We start from the raw sequence: 22652 nt of genomic DNA on the forward strand, positions 1-22652 counted from the left end.
CCACCGCACAAGGGAGCCAAGGAAGAAGTAGCCGCCATTGTGCCATGCATCGTCGCCGACCTGCCTTGAAGTTGCCGTCGCGGATCAGATCTGAGGCGAGAGAGAGAGAGAGACACGAAGAAGGGAACCGCACGCTGCCATCGTCGCCATTACTGAAATCTGAACAAGTCTTCTCCTCATCACAGCCGCCACCATGAAGGAACGACCCAAACGAATTTTAGTATTAGGACAGCACTCAGAACGACGTCGTTTTGAGTGAGAGGGACTTATGTGTCCTGTTTCAAAACCTCCCATCCCACTAACGTGCCACGTGGGAACGCCGTTGAGCCAGGTAAGCATAGGGGGAGCCAGCTCAGCATTTTCCGTCCGCTCTGAAGGTGGCTCGTGGACGAAGGGACTGATCGATCTTATTTTCAGGAACGTCGAGAATTTAAATATATTTTCCAATGCTTAGGGACGAAAATGTCTGCGAATTAAAAGATTAGGGACTAAATTGTCTTTTTCTCTTTTTATTAGTAAATCACAACGAATGTTTATATATTAAAGAAGATGAGAGTTATTAAGTTCTTGATCACACTCTTGAATACTGAAATTGCTATCATCTATGATGTCAGAATCCCTAATCTCGCTCTGACCAAAAAGAAATGCTATGATGTAGATATCAGTTTTCTTAACACCTGTCACCTGGGGAAGGTATGTGAGGGTTCTAATGAACACGTGGTAATCATAATAGTTAGAGACTTAGAGGACAATCTACCTAATTAAATAAATTCTGTGAATTGTTTTACCTGAATACACAAAAGATAAATCTCTTACGGTATATGTACATATTTCAATTTTATGTAAACTGTGGGAGCTAACCACGGTTTCTAGCTTGTATGTAAATCGTTTGGAAGGCTACAAGAATTTATGGTTGAAAAGGTTGGGCATAATCCGTGGCTACCTACCACAGATTATGAAGGAAGAAAGCTAAGGCATAAACCGTTGGGTTGCTTTCCACGATTTATGAAGAGGAGGAACTTGAACGAAAACCTCCATAGGTTCCCATAGTTTACATGCAAAGTATAATTATATGATCAAAATTTTTTAAAAACCAAATTTTTTTTCATTTTTAAATTATATGATCAATTTTTTATTTAAATTAAAAAAAATAAAATAAAGTCACCAATATCTAGTAAAAAACGGATATGTAAAATTTTATTATTTTTTTAATTTTTAAACTAAAAAAAGGTAAATTTTTTTTCTAATATTAAAAAAAATAAAAATTCTAACAATATACAAAAAATAAAAAATTGAAAAATTTAAAATTTTTAAATTAATTTATTCTTAATTTGTGAACAAGTGCAGCTAAAAAAAATCAATTGTCCGAAGTGTAGCATTATCCGGTGAAATAAAAAAAATAAAAATAAAAAAATTTTAAAAATTAAATTTCTTATTTTTGAATTTTTAAATTATATGATTAAATTTGTTTTATTTAAATTAGAAAAATAAAATAAAATTCACCCAATATCTAGTAAATAATATATCTATAATTTATATTTTTTTAATTTTTAAACTAAAAAATTAATTTTTTTCTAATATTAAAAAAATTAAAAAATTCTAACAATATCCAAAAAATAAAAAAAATGAAAAATTTTAAAATTTTAAATTTTTTTAAATCAATTTATTCTTAATTTTGAACAGGTGCAGCTAAAAAAAGTCAACTGTCTGGGTGTAGCATTATCCGGTTGAATAATAAAATATAAAAAATATTATTAAAAAAATTAAAAATGTTAAAAAACTACATTTTTTTATTTTTAAATTTTAATTATATGTTTAAATTTTTTATTTAAATTAAAAATATAAATCTAGTCCATCAATATCTAGTAAATAATAGATTTACACCCCCAGACAATTGATTTTTTTAGCTGCACTTGTTCACAAATTAAGAATAAATTAATTTAAAAATTTTAAATTTTAAATTTTTTTTATTTTTTGTATATTGTAAAAAAAATTTTTTTTAATATTAGAAAAAAATTTATTTTTTTTAGTTTAAAAAGTAAAAAAAAATAATAAATTTACAGATCTATTCTCTACTAGTATAGTTGACTTTATTTTATTTTTTAATTTAAATAAAAAATTGATCATATAATTTAAGAATAAAATATAAAAAATTTTGGTTTTAAAAATTTGATCATATAATTTATACTTTGCAATGTAAACCGTGGGAACCTATGGGAGTTTTCGTTCAAGTCCTCCTCTTCATAAACGTGAGAAATACTACGGTTTATGCCTTAGTTTTTTTTCTTCATAATCCGTGGTTGGTAGCCACGGAATATGCCTAACCTTTTCTAAATAAAACCTTGTAGCCTCCAAGGTTTACGTACAAACTAAAAACCGTGTTAGCTTCCACGGTTTACATAAAATTAAAATTGCAAAATGTGAGGGTTCTCTTTGTGTATTCAGGTAAACAATTCACGTAATTTTATTTAATTAGGTAGATTGTCCATAGTTAAACTTTGCAAGTTTCCCCATAATACATGTAAAGAACTCTTTTGGGTAACCAAACATTTAATTTACTCAATTTAATTATTAATTAGTAATTTTAATTTTTTAAATTATTATTAATTAATAATTATTTATATTTTATTTTTTTTAAAATATAAAATTAATAATTATTAATTACAATTAATTTATAATTGAACTTAATTGATTAGAAATTATTTATATTTTTTGTAGATTATTTTTTTATACTATTCAAGATGTGAGATAAGAATTAATGATGTAATTTAAAAAAGATAATGATAAAATCGTTTAAACTCGTCACCTCCTTCTCTTTTTTTTTTGTTGTTATCACTTGTATGTAGTATTGTGTAATTTACTCATTTATTTATAAATGATCTTTTTGTGTTATTGACAATCTTCTGTACTTGGTTCATTATCTTCCCAACTAAGTATTTATTTGGCTCTCTGAGGTCAAACAAATGTCAATTAGTGCTTGGATTCATTTTTTTTGGTATGGTATAAGACATGTCTTGGAGATGATTTCAAGATGGCAGTTTATATCATGCTATAGATTGTATTGAAATTTGAAATTGTTTTATTTTTTGCTTATCAACTGGCCAAATTATTACTTAGGATCACTGATTGTACTTCTAGCCACAATTTTAATATAACAAAATTTTACTGTCATCTTTTTTAATCACCATTTCACATTTGACAAAATAAAATATTTGCCTCTTTTTTTTTAGTGTCTCTCATTTAAATATCTAATCTAATCAATTTTGACTCTATAATTCCACTCATTAATTTATCTCTCCTCTGCGGGCGGGCTCGCTGTTTCAAACTCTTATTTTTATTCTATGATGGCCTCTTCTACATCTTCAATTGAAATTGAATTAGAAATTGGATATGCAAATTTCACCATTTCACTTCATGGATGTGCCAATACCATCTTCTTTGTAATACAGGATGTAAACTGAAAATGAGTTACCCAAACATAATAATAATTAATTTGGTAGATGATTTTTATTAGGTACATAGTTTTTTCTTTTCTAATTAAAAATATTAAAATAAACTAACTAACATTGTCCTCAATTTTTAAAGAGCTCAACAAAAATAATTAGATAATTATTTAAAAAATACATTAAAAAATTAAACCAAAATTCGATCTCAAATAATTTTCATCTTTTTAAAGTATTTTTTTATTAACAAAAAATTGTAAAAAAAATTAGTTGGTGTAATCACTAATTTTTAAGTATAAAATGTGATTTTTTGAATCATATTTGTAAAAAAACATATTAAAATTAAGTATTTTTTTTATAATATATAATTTAATATTATTAAAAGAGTATGTTTGAAAATTAAAAACAATTTTAGTTTTTTATCTAAAATTTTATTAGTTAATAACTTTAATGTGATCTAAGAATACATATTAATTAAACTCTAACTAAAATATAATATATCTAACATTCAAACTATTTTGTCCTAGACCCTTTTTGTTATCAACTATGAGTAATTTCGCATGAGGGAGGGTGATAGGGTGCTGGATTTTTTTTTTTCATTTATTTCCTCATGTTGCATGATTGGGTAGTTGAGAAATGAGAATGTGTTAAAAAAATATTGCATGATATGATCATACAAACACTAAAACATGCACATAAAAATACAAATTATTTTGACTTTATAGGTGCAAATTGTAAAAATATTTCGCACTGTGAGAAGATGCGGAATGTGCTTAACTTTTGTGAGTAACTCATCAAACCGGTTGCTAAACTATTGCTTATAAATAAATAAAAAAAATTGACACTAACACATGGAGGGGTGAGTCAGGGTTGTGGGTATCTATTACCCATTTGAATTTAAACCGAATTAATTAAATTGGTTCTGAAACCAACGGGTAATCGAGTCCAACTCGAACTAAATTAATAACTCTTTCTAGTAATTGGTTTGGATGACGGTTTTAGTTGTGCGGAATTCGAACAACTCGTAAACCCGATCATATATTAATTAAATAAAAAAATTAAAAATTAAAAAATATATATGCCTTTTAATATATTTAGATTTTAATATCTTTAGCATTTAATATGTTTGGATTTAATGTGTTTAGTTTTAAATGTATTTGGTGTTTAACATGTTTAGATTATTTCTATTAATGTTAAAAAATTTTTTTTATGAATTTTTGTTTCATCGATATCTAATTACCCAAAATGAACCAATCTATTTTTAATCGGTTTAATTCAGTTCGAATACACACAAAAAAATAATATAAATTCAAACCAAATTGAACCAATTATAATTTAATTAGTTCGATTCTAATTTAATTTTAAATTCGAACCAACCCGATCCGTGCCCACTCCTAAATATATGAGACAATGAGATGTAATTAGAATTTTGTATTGTTAGTGTTATTTTTTTATTTATTTAATTTTTATTTTTTACTAATGATAATATAGAATTAATTTACTTGTATAATTTTTTTATCGTGGTTAAAATAAATTTTCTTTAATTAATAAATTTTATTAATTTAAAGTTTTATTCTTTTGACTCTGATATTTGTAGAAAAAACAACAAAAACCATTCACAAACATACGCATAAAATCATACATTTTTATTCTTTAAGTAAAAAATAGTAATAAAATTTCTTAACGGTGACGCTAAAATATTTTAATTTTAATACAAAATTTTTTAATTTGCTATTGAAATTTTTTAAGATTCTGAAGACCGTTTTAATACTTAATAGTTGAATTTTTAATTAATAAAATTTAATTAATGCTTTCTTAAAATAATTGAATTGTCATTTATTTCATTTTGGTTTGTTTATTTCTTTAAAAAAAATTACATAAAATTAAAATTGCTGAGACTGAAAATTAATGTATTATGTATAAATATATGCTACGTGCTTCTTAATTCATTTTTTTTTGGTAATTATCAGTGTAAAAATAATTGAAATCAAATCAGTAAGAGATAAATTGCCAATAATAGTAATGCTTTATTTTTCCTATTTATCTTTTTCTTTATTTCATTTGTCACAACTCTTTCACTTTATTAGTATTCTTAAAAACTAATTTTCTTTTTATTATGCAATTTCAATCTAAATATTGTGATTTCACTTCACTATTATATTTAAAACAGACTATTATTGATATTTATACTTTATAGGCACTAAAAGTCTAAAACACATAAAACTCTCGAAATTTAAATTCCGCACAAAAAATCAACAAAATACTAAATAAAATATTTCTACAAATATAATTGGGTCAAAAGAATAAAATTTTTTAAATAATATAAAATTCAATAATTACAAAAAATTTCTTCTTTAACAATAATAAAAAAGCATCCAAGTGAAATTCAAATTTTAAAACACAATATCTATATATAATTTTGATTTAATTCGAATCTCAATCCTATCTTTTGGTTAAAAAAAATAGATTTTAAAAAAATTATTTCAAACAGGGATTAACCTAATGTCATCCTTAGCCAACATTTTTTATGCCTCCATAAAACTCACCTAAATATAAACCTAATCTATTGTGTTACAACACACTTTCATAAGTTCTATGGGAGTGACTTGTTCTTCCTTATAAACTTCTTCACTCCACAACTTATGTAAGAATATATAAATTAGTCCATGGAGGGAGAATACAAGAATAATACCCGTGTCTCTGTTGAGCCTAATGTATCCAAACAAAATAAGTTAACATTAGTGGTTAAAGAAGTGAGAAAGCAAGTATGTCTGGCAGGACCTTTAATTATGGTGAATCTTCTTAATTTCGCCATTGAGCTTATTTCCATAATGTTTGTGGGTCATGTCAGCGAGTTGGCTCTCTCCGGCGTTTCCATGGCCACCTCCTTTTCTTCTGTCACTGGTATTGGTTTAGTGGTAAGTTCCTTTTATATATCTTAACACTCTTTTTACGGATTTTTACTAATCGGATTTTTCTCCTGTTCTGTTTCTTTATAATTCGAATTTATTAAAAAATATCAAATAAATATAATCCCAACTGAACCATCCCAATGTTTTGTTCGGTGTTAGTTATGAAAATATTTCAACACGAAACCCCGATTACTCCCCTCCATGGCATGGAAACTAGAAGTGATTACTAATTCATTGCGAACTATTTCTATTGAATCAATAAACCTTGTGTTCAACTCGTTGTTGGTTTCATATAATGACAGATGGGAATGGCAAGTGCCTTGGATACCTTTTGTGGCCAATCATATGGAGCAGGACAGCATGGCATGTTAGGCGTACACGTTCAAAAAGCCATGCTTGTTCTTATCATCTTATGCATACCCATCTCTATTATTTGGGCAAACACAAAATCCATATTGATTTTATTTGGCCAAGATCACGAAATCTCCACAGAAGCAGGAAGATATGCTCAGTTAATCATTCCATACCTTTTTGCCTCCAGTGTTCTTCAGTGTCAGACTAGATTTCTACAAACACAAAACATTGGAATTCCAATGATACTCAGCTCTGGGGTAGCTACTGCACTGCATGCTGCTTTGTGTTGGGCGTTAGTGTTAAAATATGACTTAGGGAGTAGAGGAGCTGCCATATCAAATTGTATATCATATTGGGTGAATGTGTTGATACTTGCGTTATACATTAAGTTTTCTCCAAAATTTTCACAAACTTGGACGGGGTTTTCAGTGAAGGCATTCCATGATATTCCTTCTTTTTTGAAACTTGCTATTCCTTCTGCTGTTATGGTTTGGTAAGTTTCTATTAACGGTTGCTTTTCTCACCGTTATACTGTTCGAAATCCTCTACGAATGAGTTTTTGTTTGGTTCCCATTGTGCCATTGTGCTGAACAGCTTAGAACTGTGGTCGTTTGAATTGATGGTTCTCCTATCTGGTCGTCTTCCAAATCCAAAGTTGCAAACATCAGTGCTTTCTATTTGGTTAGTTCCACATTTGATGTAGTTCTCATCATTCTTAGCTACTAGATCTTTACATGTTATTGTGGATATTGTTATTTGCACCGATATTAATTAATGTTGGGAATTACAGTGTGAATACAGCATCAACTATTTGGATGATCCCGTTTGGATTAAGTGGAGCTATAAGGTAACTTAATTACTGCTGCGTGCTGACGAATATTTAGAATTCTGTGACAACAAATGTCCGAGATCAAGTAAACAATTGTAATTGCATCATTGTTTGTTTGTGTTGCAGTACTCGTGTATCTAACGAACTTGGAGCTGGTAATCCTTGGTCTGCACGTTTAGCAGTGCGTGTAGTGGTAGTAGCAGCCATTATTGAGGGTATCCTGGTTGCAACACTGATGATAATGATACGCAACGTTTGGGGCCATGTTTACAGTAACAACGTACAAGTGGTTCGACAGGTGGGATTTATGCTGCCAATTCTTGCAGCATCCAATTTCTTGGACGGGCTGCAGGGTGTTGTCTCAGGAATTGTCAGAGGATGCGGTTGGCAAAAAATGGGTGCTTTTATTAACTTAGGGTCATACTATGTAGTTGGAGTTCCGTCAGCTATTGTGTTAGCTTTCGCCTTGCATCTTGAAGTAAAGGTACGTAAATACCAAACTGAAATCTATTGTTTTTATTTGTGGAGGGTCTTAATTAATTTAGATTGAGATATGCGCAGTACACCAAAAGGTAAATTAATTATAGGACAATTTACATAAATAAATTGTTTGTCCTTTAAATTTATGCAATTACATTATTTTAAATATGAAGACGTAAATACACTGTTTCATTCATTTTAATTTTTATATTCTTTCATTCACATGTATTCGCATGTAATTTGATGTTGGCTATAGCAGATTATGTATTTTGGTAAGAAGCGATTTCTATAGATATATGAAACAATGTTGCATCTTTATATTTGAAACAATATAATTGGATAAATTGGCCAAACAATTTATTAATGTAAATTACCTTTAATTATATTATATAGTGTATTTTAATAAGTATTATATTATTTAAAAATTGATTAAATAATATATAAATTAATGTTAAATTTAAATTATTTTATATTAAAACTATTTTATAGAATATTTAATAATTTGTATATAATTTTATATAATTATTCAATTAAAATATAATATAAATTAAAATATAATTTATTATTTAAAAATTTGAATATTTATTTAAAAAATACATAAATTTTTTATATTAAAGTTGTACAAAATTATATCTTCATTTGTTGCTTTTATTTTTATATTTATTTTAGTTGTTATACTTTGTCTTTTCATATAACATTTTTTTGAGTTGTAAGCAATTAAAAAATATTTTAAAAATGAATGAGAATAAAAAATACAAAAAATAAAAATTATTTTTATAATTATGATAGATTTGAATATACCTATTAAAAAAATGTGTCAAATTTAAATTTATTTGGGTTTAAAAAAATGAATGAGAATAAAAATATTTAAAATATAAATATAAAATTATGAATTAATTTTATAATCATAATATATTAAAATGTATTTAGTAAAAAAAATGTAACAAATTTAAATTTATTTGAATGAGTTTTTGCTAATTAGTACGGATATTATGAAAGAAGGGAAAGTATGAGGAGCCAATGGAATATTTATACAAGGTGTATAATGGAGGTTTATGGAGTATTAGAGATATAATCATTAGTGTTACTTTTTTCATCAGCTGAAATTTTTGGGATGAGCGGTATCATAACATGGTATTAGAACGCTAGATCTAAAAGATCAAGAGTTCGATTCTTGGTGAACCCCAAAATCAAGATCTTTATTATCCAAGAAAGAAAGAGTAGCAGAGTCTTATAGTAAGCATAAGAAGACTAAATAATATAGTAGTAAGACCATTAATATGTTTAAGTTATAGAATTTTAATATTTGTAACTAAAATTTTTTATAATTATTATTATAATATTTTTAATATATATTTATTGTATTTAATTAGTACTTTATGTTTTAATTAAATAATCATAGTTAAGATTTTTTTATTTTTTATTAAAAAATAATTAGTTAATTTTTAGGTAAGTAAATTACTAATATAAAATTATTAAAAAATATAATTTAAATATAATATAAAAAGATTTAAATATCAATTTTTTTATAATAACAATAGATACTCTACAGGGACTCTGGCTTGGAATTATATGTGCCCTTGTTGTTCAAGTACTTGGTCTGATGATCATAACTCTTCGAATTGATTGGAAGAAAGAGGTGTTTACTTTTTTTTTTCTTTTTAGTTTTTTCTTTGAAATTTTAGTTTTGCGTACTAGTTACTGAAATGGTTAAATTTGTTTCTTTTGTAGGCAAGGATAACTAGCGAAAGAGTTAATAATTTAGGACAGACAAGTATTGAAAGAGTTAATAATTCATTTATCTAAAAGTTTGAGTTTATAGCATGTTACTTTTTTTTTAGCTTTTTCATGTAAGTAATTTTGTGTAAGTGATAATTTTGAACATACATTTATTTATCTATTTATATAAAAATTGAGTTTATAGTATATTATTATTTTTTAATTTATATAAAACGAAATTCAAACTCTTAACATTTATTTAAATAAATTAATGATCTAACTACTAGATTAATACAATTTGATTACAATATAAAACTAATAAAATTCACATAAAATGAAACAAAAATTTGTATCCTGTTAATCAATTAAATTTAATATCTATTATTACTCAATTAAATTAAAAATAACGGTTATATAGAATTAAATTTTACATAAAATTATAATAATAACAATTCTTAATTATAAATACTCAAAATATATATTATTTGACCTACTTAATCATATTATTAATTTTATTTTAGGAAAGAGGTTAATACGAATACCTCAAACAGAACAAACAAAACAAGGCTAAACAGCTCTTTTTAGGTTTAGTTTGATAAAATATTTTAAAGATGTGTTTGTGCTTCTTAAAAATTTAAATTTTTTATTTTGTGTTTGATAAATAAAAAAAAAATCATATACTTATGTTTGCACTTTTTAAAAATTAAAATATTTTAAAAACATCTAAGATAAAACTTTTTAAAATTAATTTGTACTTTTTAAATTTTAAAAATCTAATATGACCTCATATATTAACTAATTTTTAAATTTAATGTTTGTATTTATATTTATTATAATATTTTTAAATTTTAAAAAATAATTTTACCAAATATAATTATTATTACTTATATTTTTTAAAAATTAACTTTTATAAACTACTCTTTTTGACAAATAAAAACTTTAGCAAGCCTTATTCTAAGAGTTCCACGAGAATCAGAAAGTAGAGCATGTGTAACATCAAACAAATGATGACCTATGGGGAGCTCCTGACCTTTCTTAGCGAAGGTGTCGGCTACAACACTAGCTTCTCTAAGAATATGGATCCACTCCACCTTCTGAAGACGTCTCTCCAAGATTGCTATGTCTTCCAACAGTGGTTTGCATGGATGAGAGGCTGGACACCCATCTTTAATAAACTTAATGGAAAGACCAAGAATCAGATTCAACAATAAGGTGTTGGAAATTATGTGCATTAGCAATCTGAAGGCCTTTAACAATCTCCCAAAGCTCGGCATGAGTGATGGAACAACTTTCCACATTACACAAAAATCCAATAATATATCTGCCCAAGTGATTTCGGAACACCCCCACAGGCCGCACTATTATTGGAGGAGAGGAAAGAACCATCCACATATGAGCTGCCCGGAGCTTCTTGTAGCAGAATTTTGTTTTAAGTTATTCTTCAATGCAGTTTGAATGTCTTCAAACCGAGCTTGAATAGTACTAACAGTTGCAGCAGGGAGAAAACTCTTTCCTTCAGAGATGACGAGATTTCTATAGTACCACAAAGAAAAAGCTGCAACACCAAACCGGCAATTCCAATCACTCTTCGCTGAGAGATTACTAATGAGCCAATCTCTAGCATTGAGGTTGTAAAAGTATTGAACAAACTGATGCGGATGAAGTAGATTCCATACTAATTTGGCTAAAGGACAATCACGTAACACATGAAGGACGTCCTCTATGAGGTAGTTGCAGCGCGGGCAGCTAGCAGAGGCAGATAAATGTCTTCTTCTATTGATTGACATTTGTTAAAATAGCATCATTGGCGACTAACCAAAGGAAGGACCGAATTCGCTCCGGACCGCTCCACTTCCAAATCAGTTTGAACTTTGAAGACTCGATCCGGCGTGCTTTGATCCTCCCGAGGCGAGTTGTAGGCTGATTTGAGGTTGAAGCGAGCCTTCTTTCTTTCTTTTTTTTCTCCCCCTCCCTCTACTCTACTGGAAAGTTTAGTTTTTTTTTTTAAGTATATTGAAAGACTATCCTTGTAATGATGTGACCAAAGTTTCTTAAAGCCCTAAAGATTAAAGAAACAAAGGCCTTCTTTTATTTGTTTGCCCACACTCCTATCTCTATAAGTGTATGTGTTTGTCAATGACAATGACAATGAAATAATGATCAATTGCCCTAATACCAAAAAAAACAAAAAATGATCAATTGCCTTCATTTTCCCAGAGGTCATTTCTCTGATTTACTCCAACAATTAGTTACTAATCTTGTTCCTTGATTTTTTTTTTTTTTGGTGATAGTATGAAATGAAACCAAAGGCATGATATTAAGATTCAATTAATTTATTTGGCGGAGTTTCAATCATTATTAATTAAGTTAAAGCTGAGTTGGGGCTGACCAAATGCAAATGAACAATAAAGAAAAATAAAATGTTCATTAATTTAATTTGGGTTTGGGAAAAGAAGCACTAAAAAAAAACGATGCGCATGTGAGTGGTTGACAGCACTTCTTTCTCTTTTTGAAAAACGGAGGCCCACATCCACAACCTTACATTTTCAATCCCTCTCCTAAAAACCCTGCAAAATAAATCTTCATTTTATCATTAAAGCCCGTCAAAGATGCTCTGCTTACTATAAATAAGAAGTAAATGTCAAAGAGAAGCACTCACATCAAAAGGTCAAAAACGTCTTTTTTTAAATATCTTTTAATAATTAAAATTTAATACATATAATCGATTAAATTGTATTATTTTTATTAAAATTAGACCGGATAAATTAATTTAGCCAAAAAACCAATAAATTAAATTTTAAATTAATTTAAATTAATATTATTTTATAAAAATGACTACAATATTCCTATTATAAAAATTATAATAACTAAAATACTCTTATATATATATATATATTTTTTTTTCTTTTTTTAAAAACTCTAATTTAAGATTCTCAAAATTAATATATATATGAGCATTTTAGTCATTTTCTATAATAAGGGTATTGTAGTTATTTTTCATAAAAATAATATTAATTTAGACTAGTTCAAAATTTGATTCACTATTTTTTGATCAAATTAATTTGTCTGGCCTAATTTTGATAAAAACAACATGATTTAATCGATTATATGTGTTAAATTTTAATTACTAGAAAAGATCTTTAAAAAAAGACATTTTAGACGTCTTTATCAGAGTGGCTCTCAATATTAAATTGATATCCAAAAGATTCTGGTTGACAAAATGGTATTTGACTTTTATTATTAACAAAATAACTCCTGACAAATTTTAAAAGTTAACAAAATTACCTAAACAAAAAAGCATGATATCACATTAGATGAAAAACGTTGACCTAACAATAAGAAGAGCTTTAGTGATAGCGACAGAAAACTCCAATGGTGTTTCAAGCAAGAAAGGGAGCTTGCAGCTGCGACAATGGCATTTTCACATCTCGTTTTCTCTTAGTCTCGCAACCCACCTCTCGTTTGTCTTCCTCTCTAGCTTGAAGAATAAGAGAAAATCAAGAGAGAAACAGAGGAGAGAAGAAGAAAAAAGAGAAAAGCGGAAGACAAGGGTGCCGACGGAAGGAGGATTGCTGCTCACCATCACCGTCGTTGTTGCGGTTGCAAGGGGAGAAAGCGCAAAGAGTAGAGAGAGACGCAACTTGAGAGAAAGATTATGAAAGGGCACAGGCACGACGGAGAAGAGGAATGAGGGAGCTATCCTGTCATTGCCGTTGTGCACTTGTTGTGAAAACTCAACAAAAGGTTCAAAACAAGAACCTGTCTAATAGTGGAAGCATCAAAAAAAAATTTTCCACAACATGTGTGATTGAATAGGTAATACCAAAGATACTCCAACCAATAAATATAATGACAAAAATAAAATAATCAGACACCAGAATTTTAACGTGGGAAAATCCCCCAAAAGAGAGAAAAAAATCCACAGGACCTAGTCCAGTAAAATCTTCCACTATAAGAATAATGGGTACACAAACAGTCTTCCTAGTGACACTAGGGCATCTCAACCATCAACAAAATACATCATCAAAACTGATGGAATCAACATAAACCCTCCACAAAGTGGGTATCTTAAATCAGGCAAAAGAGAAGGCAATACAACTAGCAAGTTATATCCTAATGTTCATTTCTACACCAGGAATAACATACTAAAATTTCATAAGAAATGGAACAAGTTTACCGGTTTAATCAAATCAAATTGTAACTGTCATTTTCCCCTAAATTCTTCTCCTCTTCGTTTCTTAAGCTTTCTGCGTGCTTCACTTGCTTTCAAATTGAAAGAAGCCCTCTGTCTCTCTCTTGCTTCCCGTGGCTATTAGCCACTTTATTTATTTATTTATTTTGTTTTTAATATGTGGGCCCCACTTAGTTGGGGACCCACTAACAAATCTCTCTCTCACCAACTCAAGTGAGAATAGGCTGCTCCACCAAATCCGCCTTTTTTGTCGGAATCAAACTTCACTGCAGGTAAACTCTTAGTCATCATATTTGAACTATTATCATCAGTATGGATCTTCTCAAGTGCATATGACTTCATCTCAAGTGCTTGACGTATCCAATAATGTCTTACCTCTATGTGCTTCGATCTGGAATGAAACGTCGAATTCTTACTGAGTGGATAGCACTCTGACTGTCACAAAATAACACAAACTTCTCTTGATTGATACCCAACTCTTGTAAAAATTTCTTCATCCACAAGAGTTATTTAGAAACTTCAACAACAACAATGTATTCTGCCTCTGTAATAGACAAAGCAACACATTTTTGAAGTCGAGATTGTCACGACACAGCTCTCTCTACAAAAGTCATCATATAACCAGAAGTAGACTTCCTTGAATCAAGATCTCCAGCCATATCTGCATCTGTGTAACCATCTAACACATGTTGGCCACTCCCAAAGTATAAACAAACTATGGAAGTACCATTAAGATATATGAGAATTCACTTCACTGCTTGCCAATATTCCTTGCTAGGATTAGAGAGAAACCGACTAACAACTCCAAGGGCATGAGCAATATATGGCCTGGTGCAAACCATAGCATACATCAAATTGCCAACTGCAGATGCATATGGAATCTTCTCCATTTCTGCTTTCTCTTTCTCATTTGTAGGACATTGTTGCGAATTCAGCTTGAAATGACTAGCAAGTGGAGTACGTTGGTTTGGAATTACTCATACTAAACCTCTCTAAAACCTTCTCAATATACTTCTGCTGTGACAACCACAGTTTCCCATTCTTCCTGTCACGAGTGATACTCATGCCAAGGATTTTCTTTGCAGGACCCAAATCCTTCATAGCAAAGAATCTGTTCAAGTCTTTCCTAAGAATTTTAATATTCTTAGTGTCATGACTAACAATCAACATGTCATCAACATAAAGCAATGGAATTATAAAATCACCATCCGAGAATTTTTTAACATATACACAATGATCATAAGAAGTCTTACTATATCCATGACCTTCCATGAAGGAATCGAACTTCGTGTACCACTGCTTTAGCGCTTGCTTCAGCCCATATAAGCTCTTCTTCAACTTGCATACAAGATGCTCCTTTCCTTTAACCTCGAAACCCTCTGGTTGCTTCATATAAATTTCTTTATCTATGTCATCGTGAAGGAATGCAGTCTTCACATCAAGCTGCTCAACCTCTAAATTCAAGCTAGCCGCCAATCCAAGCACAACTCGAATAGAAGACATCTTCACAACTAGAGAGAAAATCTCCTCAAAATCAGTACCTTTCTTTTGCTCGAAACATTTCACAACCAATCAAGCTTTGTACCTTGGTCATGAGACATTTTCATCCGCTTTCAGTTTGAACACCCATTTATTCTTGAATGCTCTCTTATCCTTCGGCAACTTGACCAATTCAAATGTATGATTCTCATGCAATGATTTTATTTCTTCTTGCATGACCTTCAACCAATCTTCCTTATGCTCATCAGACATAGCTGCCTGGTAGCTCTCTAGCTCCCCAATCTCAGTGTTCATCACATACTCATGAGAAGAGTATTTTTGAGAAGGATGATGCTCTCTAGTAGATCTTCTCAATTCAGGCTCAACTGGTAGTTCAGGTGAAACTTTAACATCTGGCACCTCAGGTTGAGGTGTAGGTTCATCATGCAAATCATCACCATCATTATCAACTTGTACATCTCCCCCATCAACAAGAGGTCTAGTGGAAGGACAAGGTTAATCATCAGTAGAACGTCTAACAGTTATTGTTGGCTTATCTGTCTTCTCAAAGTCTTCAATAGTTTGGTCTTCAAGAAAAATCACATCTCGCCTTCTAAATATCTTCTTGCTCACTGGATCCCATAATCTGTAACCAAAGTCTTCTTGATCATAACCCATGAAGATACACTGCTTTGACTTTCCATCAAGTTTAGACCTTGCATCTCTTGGAATGTGAACAAAAGCCCTGCAGCCGAACACTCGCAAATGACTATAGGAGACATATTTCTCTCTCCAAACTTTCTCTGGAACATCACTATTTAGTGGAATTGAAGGAGAAAGGTTGATAAAATCTACTACAGTCCTCATCGCTTCACCCAAAAAGATTTAGGCAACTTTGCATGAGAGAGCATACACCTGACTTTATCATTGATAGTGTAATTCATTCTCTCTGCAACTCCATTATATTGAGGAATATTAGGAACCGTCTTCTCAAGCTTGGTCTCATGTCCTTTACAATACTCTTCAAATGGACCCCTGTATTCACCACGAGTACTTGGTCTTTAGATTTCAAAATAAAAGCCCACACTTTTCAAGAATAATCATCAATAAAAGTAACAAAATATGATGTAACACCTAATGTCTTAGCATCCATAGTGCAAACATCAATGTGAAATAATACTCTAGCATGCTTTCCAACAAAACAATGAGTACAAGTATTTAAAGTTGTACCTTTTACAAGAAGTGAGTGCTTCTTGGCTAAGACGCTTAGTCCTTTCTCGCTCAAGTGACTAAGACGTATATGCCACAAATCAGAAGGGGAATCATCATCTACATTCATCTCTTCTTTGCACAACTTTGCTTGCAACCGGTAGAGAGTAGTGAGACTATTATCTTCTTTAGCAACAATGAGAGCCCCTTTGGTAATTTTACATTTTCCATTACCAAAGGAAGTGCAATACCCCTCTTGATCCAATGCCTTCACTGAAATAAGATTGAACCATATATCTGGCGCATGCCTAACATTCTTCAACTGCAACTTGCATCCCATGTTAGTTTCAAGCCACATATCACCCATACCAACGATATCACACACTCCTTTATCTCCCAATTTCATCTTGTCAAAATTTTCAGCAGTATATGAAGTGAAAAATTCACGTTTCAGAGTGACATGACATGAGGCACCAGAGTCCATAATCCAAGTGGAATCATCACAGACAAGATTCACATAATTTTCATCATACGTGATAAGAACATCTTCATAAATAATAGCAGCAGTTTCTTTATCTCTATCCTTACCTTTGTCTTCGTTTCTTCTCCTTGATTGTTCTCTTTTAAAGAACCTACAATACCTCTTGATATGCCCCGACTTGCCACAATGGTGACAAATAAACTCCTTTATTAGCTTGTACTTTCCTCTTGACTTGCTTCGACTCTCTGACTTGTCGGAACTGTGAGGTTTTCTACTTTGACTTATCCTCCATGACTCTGAAACAAGTGCTTCTGAATGGGAGGAGGCATTAGTCAAACCTCGCTCTTTTCTTCTGGCTTCTTCATTCAACATACTCTCTTTAACCATTGCCAACGTCAATTTTTCATTTGGAGCTGAGTTAGTCAGTGTCACAACCAGAACTTTTCAACTATCAGGCAAAGAGCTCAACAATAACAAGGCTTGCAACTCATCATTCAAAGTGATTTCATTATTTGTCAGTTGGTTCACCGTCTCCTGGAAAATGCTCAAGTGCTCGGGTATTGATTTACCTTCAATATACTTCATATTGACAAGCTTCCTAATCAAGAATGCTTTGTTTTGCACATTCTTTCTCTCATATAACTCTTTCAATTTATTCCACATATTCTCGACATTTGTTTCAGTGTCAATACGTGGATACACGCTAAGATCAAGCCATTGCCTAATCAAAGCAACTGCCTTCCGATTCAGCTTCTTCCATTCATTATCGGATTTAGTACCTTTGGATTTATCCCCATCCACAGGATTATACAAGTTCTTACTATACAATATATCTTTCATGAGGGTCTTCTAAATCGAGTAATTTTGGAAATTCAATTTGACTATATTTGGCCCATAAGTATTTGTTGTCATTTAATCAGCACATAGATAAATAACCAAGGCTCTAGATACCACTTTGTTGGGAAAACTCAATAAAAGGTTCAAAACAAGAACCTGTCTAACGTGGAAGCACAAAAAATAATTTTTTCACAACATGTGCGATTGAATAGGCAATACCAAAGATACTCCAAGCAGTAAATATAATGACATAAATTAAATAATCAGACACTATAATTTTAACGTGAAACCCCCCCCCCAAAAGAGGGACAAAAAACCCACGGGACCTAATCCAGTAAAATCTTTCACTATGGGTGAACAATAATTTTTATAAGTAAAGTTCTACATGCGATAATGATTGACCCTAACTTTTGTTGATGGTCATTTGCAAAGCATACTGTTAATAAAAATTGTTCCTCTTGGAACTTAAATGAGAATCCTAAATCCAAAGGTATCAAGTCAATTCTTGGAATGTATATTTTGTTACCAATATTTCTACTAGTCACTATTGTTGCTCCAATTATGTCGTTGCCAAGTTTCTTGACTATTAACCTTATCCCATTGTATAAATCTGAAGTTTGTTTTATATTTTGCAATAGCATTACAGTGATTCTTGACTTCAAAGCTAACTTGTGATTTCGTAATCTCAAACATTCGATGTCATTTAGAAACTTGGGTGTGAATCACTCTTATTTTATATTTTCATTCTCATTGATTTGACATGTGTCAGAACTTAGATACTACTTCCATGCTTAAAAAGATTGTCAATACAAAATCATTTAACTTCTTAACACTCTGAAGTGTGGATACAAGTGACGTGTTTTGCAACTATTTTAGATATACAAAGTCTACCAAACGAGAAAGAGAGAGTCATCAATAATTATAATCAATAATTTATCTGGAAGTTTAACTTTTAACTCGTCACCAACAGCTAAACCAATATCCGTTTCGAATATCAAGTATCCAATTAGCAAATTTCTTCTCACCAACATGTTGATTTGAAGAAGATTTCGAAGTCTTATGTTCATATTCACATTCACCTTCAGAACCTTACAGCATGACCACAGACGGAAGGGGTTAATAACTAACGATAATATATCATGTGTACTCTCTTTCGGAATTACTGCCAGTATCTATCAGAAATCACCTTTAAGAACAACAAAGATACTACTAGGGATGTTAAACAAGTCAGTTTTGATCCATTTAGGTTCAGTCTGCCTCTATTCCCGAGTTATAATGGTTAGCCCATTTAAGCCTATTTTTTTCACATGCCATAAATTTTTAGCCAGAACTATTTATGGCCATCCTAATGAGTTAAACAGGGGCCGACCTGTTTAATTTTTATTTTTTATTTTTTGAAAAATATTTTTGTCAAAAGATTCCTACATTTGGATTAAAAGAACTTAAATAAACGGTATTTTTTAGTTGATGAGTCGGATTTTTGGATAGGAAATATTGGAAAAAAGGTACTTTTTTTATAAAATACAATAGAATTTTAAACAGGTCACCTATTTTGTTCGCAAACTGACCCATTCAACTCGCATTTTTTCTGGTTACTCGGATTTAGTCTGTTTAACCATAAATTTAAATGGGCCTAATTTTTAGAGATAAAAGTCCATCTATTTAAACGAGTTTGTCCAACAAATTTGGTCTATTTTAATGGTCTTACTTATCACCAAATGGCTAATGTGTCTTATGTTGAACGGTAACTAACATAAGATCTTTGAGCGTTGGATCAAGTGCTTCAAAGCACATTTTGTTAAGCGATTTTCATCCCAAATTATTAAGGTATTTTAGATTACCAGTTTAGCCTTCAAACTACTATGCTTGATGTTGCAAGTTAATTCACCAGTAATTATGATGGATATTGAAAACCTAAAATAAGTTATTATGTCACAAGATAAAAGTAAAGATGCAATTTCACCGAATGCAACATTTAAAATAATTTTTTTTGTAAACCAAATAGCATAAGAAACTACATTCTAAATAAATGCCTTATTACACCGATCGCGAGCATACCCATGGACGAAATAAAACCTATTAGCTATATTTGTATGTATAATTATACCGTCAGATTTACTGTCGATTTTAGCGTCGAGTGTCAGAGGCGAGATTTCTGTTGAAATTATTGTCGAATTAGGCAATAAATTTGTAACCCTAAAATATTACCATCAGAACACCTTTCCAATGGTAACGTCAACGGTAATATTTGGAGGAAAAAAATAAATTTTTGCACACCCACTACCTCTCGGATGTACTAGCGGGTAGATCCGCCGATAACATTGTTTAGTAAAACGCTGCATTTTGGACACATGAAGAACGTTATCATCGGATTAATCCGACAATAACAGTGCCCTAAATGAAAGCGCGAACATCGTCTCCCCCGTTTCGAATTTCTCCTTCTCTCTCTTCATCACCACCTTCTCTTTCTCATCACTATCTCCACCTCTGTTCTCTGCCCCTCCCGTCGTTGCCAAGAGCACCGCCGTCGCCACCCTTTCTCCGTCCCGTCAACCCTTTACGGCGACCCCTCTTTCTTCTCCTTCTTTCCCTCCCTCTGTCTTTATCCTTCACCGTCACTACCATCTGCTATCATAGCAACTTTGGCAACCACCACTGCAACATCCACATCTTCTCTTATTTCTTGCTCTGTTTTTTATTACAGGTCCTTGAACAACTTTTTTCCAATTCCTTTAATTTTAGTTTAATTTAGTTTAGGTTTGAGTAGAAGTTCAATTTTAATTTTGAATCATTTTCAAAGTTTGTTCAGTTTAGTTTTCTAATCTTAGTGAATTAGGTTGATTAAGTTAGGTTAGATTCAATACATTAAGTTTTGAATTATTGAAGTATTTGGAATTATCTAATTGTGTTCATTGCTGCGTTGATGACAATTTTGTTGAGATTGTTTGATAATTGTTTAATTTTAGTTCAATTTAGTTTAGATTTGAGTAGAATTAGAATTTTAATTTTGAATTACTTTCAAAGTTAGTTCAGTTTAGTTTTCTAATCTTATTTTATTTAGATTGATTTATTTATGTTTGATTCAATACATTAGATTTTGAATTGTTGAAGTGTTTGGAATTGTCTAATTATATTAATTACTATGTTGATGATTGTTTTGCTGAGAAATTATTGCTAAAATTGTTTGATAATTGTTTAATTTTAGTTTAATTTAGTTTAGGTTTGAGTAGAAGTTCAATTTTAATTTTGAATCAGTTTCAAAGTTAGTTCAGTTTAGTTTTCTAATTTTAGTGGACTTAGGTTAATTAAGTTAGGTTAGATTAAATATATTGGTTTTTGAATTGTTGAAGTGTTTGGAATTATCTAATTATGTTAATTGTTGCGTTGATGACTATTTTAATTTGCTGAGAAATTGTTTGAAAATTGTTTAATTTTAGTTTAATTTAGTTTAGGTTTGAATATAATTTGAATTTTAATTTTGAATCAGTTTAAAAGTTAGTTTAGTTTAGTTTTCTAATCTTAGTGGATTTAGGTTGATTAAGTTATGTTTGATTCAATATATTATATTTTGAATTGTTGAAGTGTTTGAAATTGTCTAATCGTGTAAATTGCACGTTGATGACTATTTTGCTGAGAAATTATTGTTGAAATTATTTGATAATTTGATATATGCAGACATGACGACAAAAATAGGTGTTGCGGATCAAGTTGCTGGTCGTGGTCGTAGCCGTGGTCGGTGTAGAGGGAGGGTTTCTTTTGGTACTCCTAGGACTTCTGGATCCTCTCCCTCTACTCTGACCACCCCAATCATGCCATAGGTTGCGGGTTTAGTAGACCAGCCCTTCATCATGGTTTTTAACCCCAACTACATGCCTCCGTATACGGCGACACCGTTACCTCCTACCGCTTAGCAGCTCGCATCCATGGCGACGCCGCCTCCAGCGACGGAAGTGAGGTAGTAGCTAATTCCCCTCCACCACCTCCCTTCGTATGGTTGCGCATTTGACCTGATGGCGGCACGAGATAAGTATCACGTTCAATGCTCATGTATTTCGTGTTTATGATTATCGTTGAAAGTGCCTGAATTGTTTCTAGTTTGGTTGATTTAGGTTTGAATGCTGGTTATTTTTTTTAGTTTCAATAATTATGATTAACTTTATTGCTGAAAATTCGTGAAAATTGATTCTTGTTTAGTAGATTTAGGTTGATTTGGAGTGCATTGTTTTTATGTTTAGTTGATTATAATTAACTTTATTGCTGAGAGTTTTTGAAAATTGATTCCTGTTTAGTAGATTTAGGTTGGTTTGGAATGCTGGTTATTGTTTTTAAGTTTAGCTGATTATGATTAACTTTCTTGCTGAAAGTTCCTGAAAATTGATTCCTGTTTACTAGATTTAGGTTGATTTGGAATGTTGGTTATTGTTTTTAAATTTAGTTGATTATGATTAACTTTATTGCTAAAAGATCCTAAAAATTGATTCCTGTTTAGTAGATTTAGGTTGATTCTTGCTTGTAGGTTGTTGTTAGATTTTTGCTTAACAACAACGCATGTACTCAAAAGATGACCAATATCATCAAGCTGATATACAACCAGTCTTGGCCCAGCTACACGAAAATTCTCGCTGAAACCAGGAAGCATTGGTTTGAGAAACGAATGGTAATTACTTTCATTGTTTCTGTTTCAAACCTTTTTAGCTAGTTTATATCCTCTGTCTTG

At 30.8% G+C, this 22652-nt stretch overlaps 1 protein-coding gene across 1 annotated transcript; it reads left to right on the forward strand.

The window, feature by feature from the left end:
- The first annotated feature begins 6217 nt into the window (after window positions 1–6217).
- LOC112783456 (protein DETOXIFICATION 16-like) lies at window positions 6218–9920 on the forward strand. The gene is made up of 6 exons (XM_072213431.1): window positions 6218–6361; window positions 6658–7202; window positions 7304–7390; window positions 7500–7556; window positions 7665–8022; window positions 9571–9920. Exons 1-6 carry the CDS (start codon window positions 6233–6235, stop codon window positions 9721–9723), a joined length of 1329 nt encoding a protein of 442 aa, XP_072069532.1. The 5' UTR covers window positions 6218–6232; the 3' UTR covers window positions 9724–9920.
- Window positions 9921–22652: the final 12732 nt, after the last annotated feature.

Source organism: Arachis hypogaea, chromosome 13 (genome assembly GCF_003086295.3).
Source record: "Arachis hypogaea cultivar Tifrunner chromosome 13, arahy.Tifrunner.gnm2.J5K5, whole genome shotgun sequence".
Taxonomy (NCBI): Eukaryota; Viridiplantae; Streptophyta; class Magnoliopsida; order Fabales; family Fabaceae; genus Arachis; species Arachis hypogaea.

Bases quoted from the DNA above. Each gene is read 5' to 3' on its own strand.
- LOC112783456 (XM_072213431.1), top strand. From the start codon at position 6,233: ATGGTGAATCTTCTTAATTTCGCCATTGAGCTTATTTCCATAATGTTT. The intron at 6,362-6,657 runs GTAAGTTCCTTT...ATATAATGACAG, and splicing joins TCACTGGTATTGGTTTAGTG to ATGGGAATGGCAAGTGCCTT. The intron at 7,557-7,664 runs GTAACTTAATTA...TTTGTGTTGCAG, and splicing joins GGATTAAGTGGAGCTATAAG to TACTCGTGTATCTAACGAAC.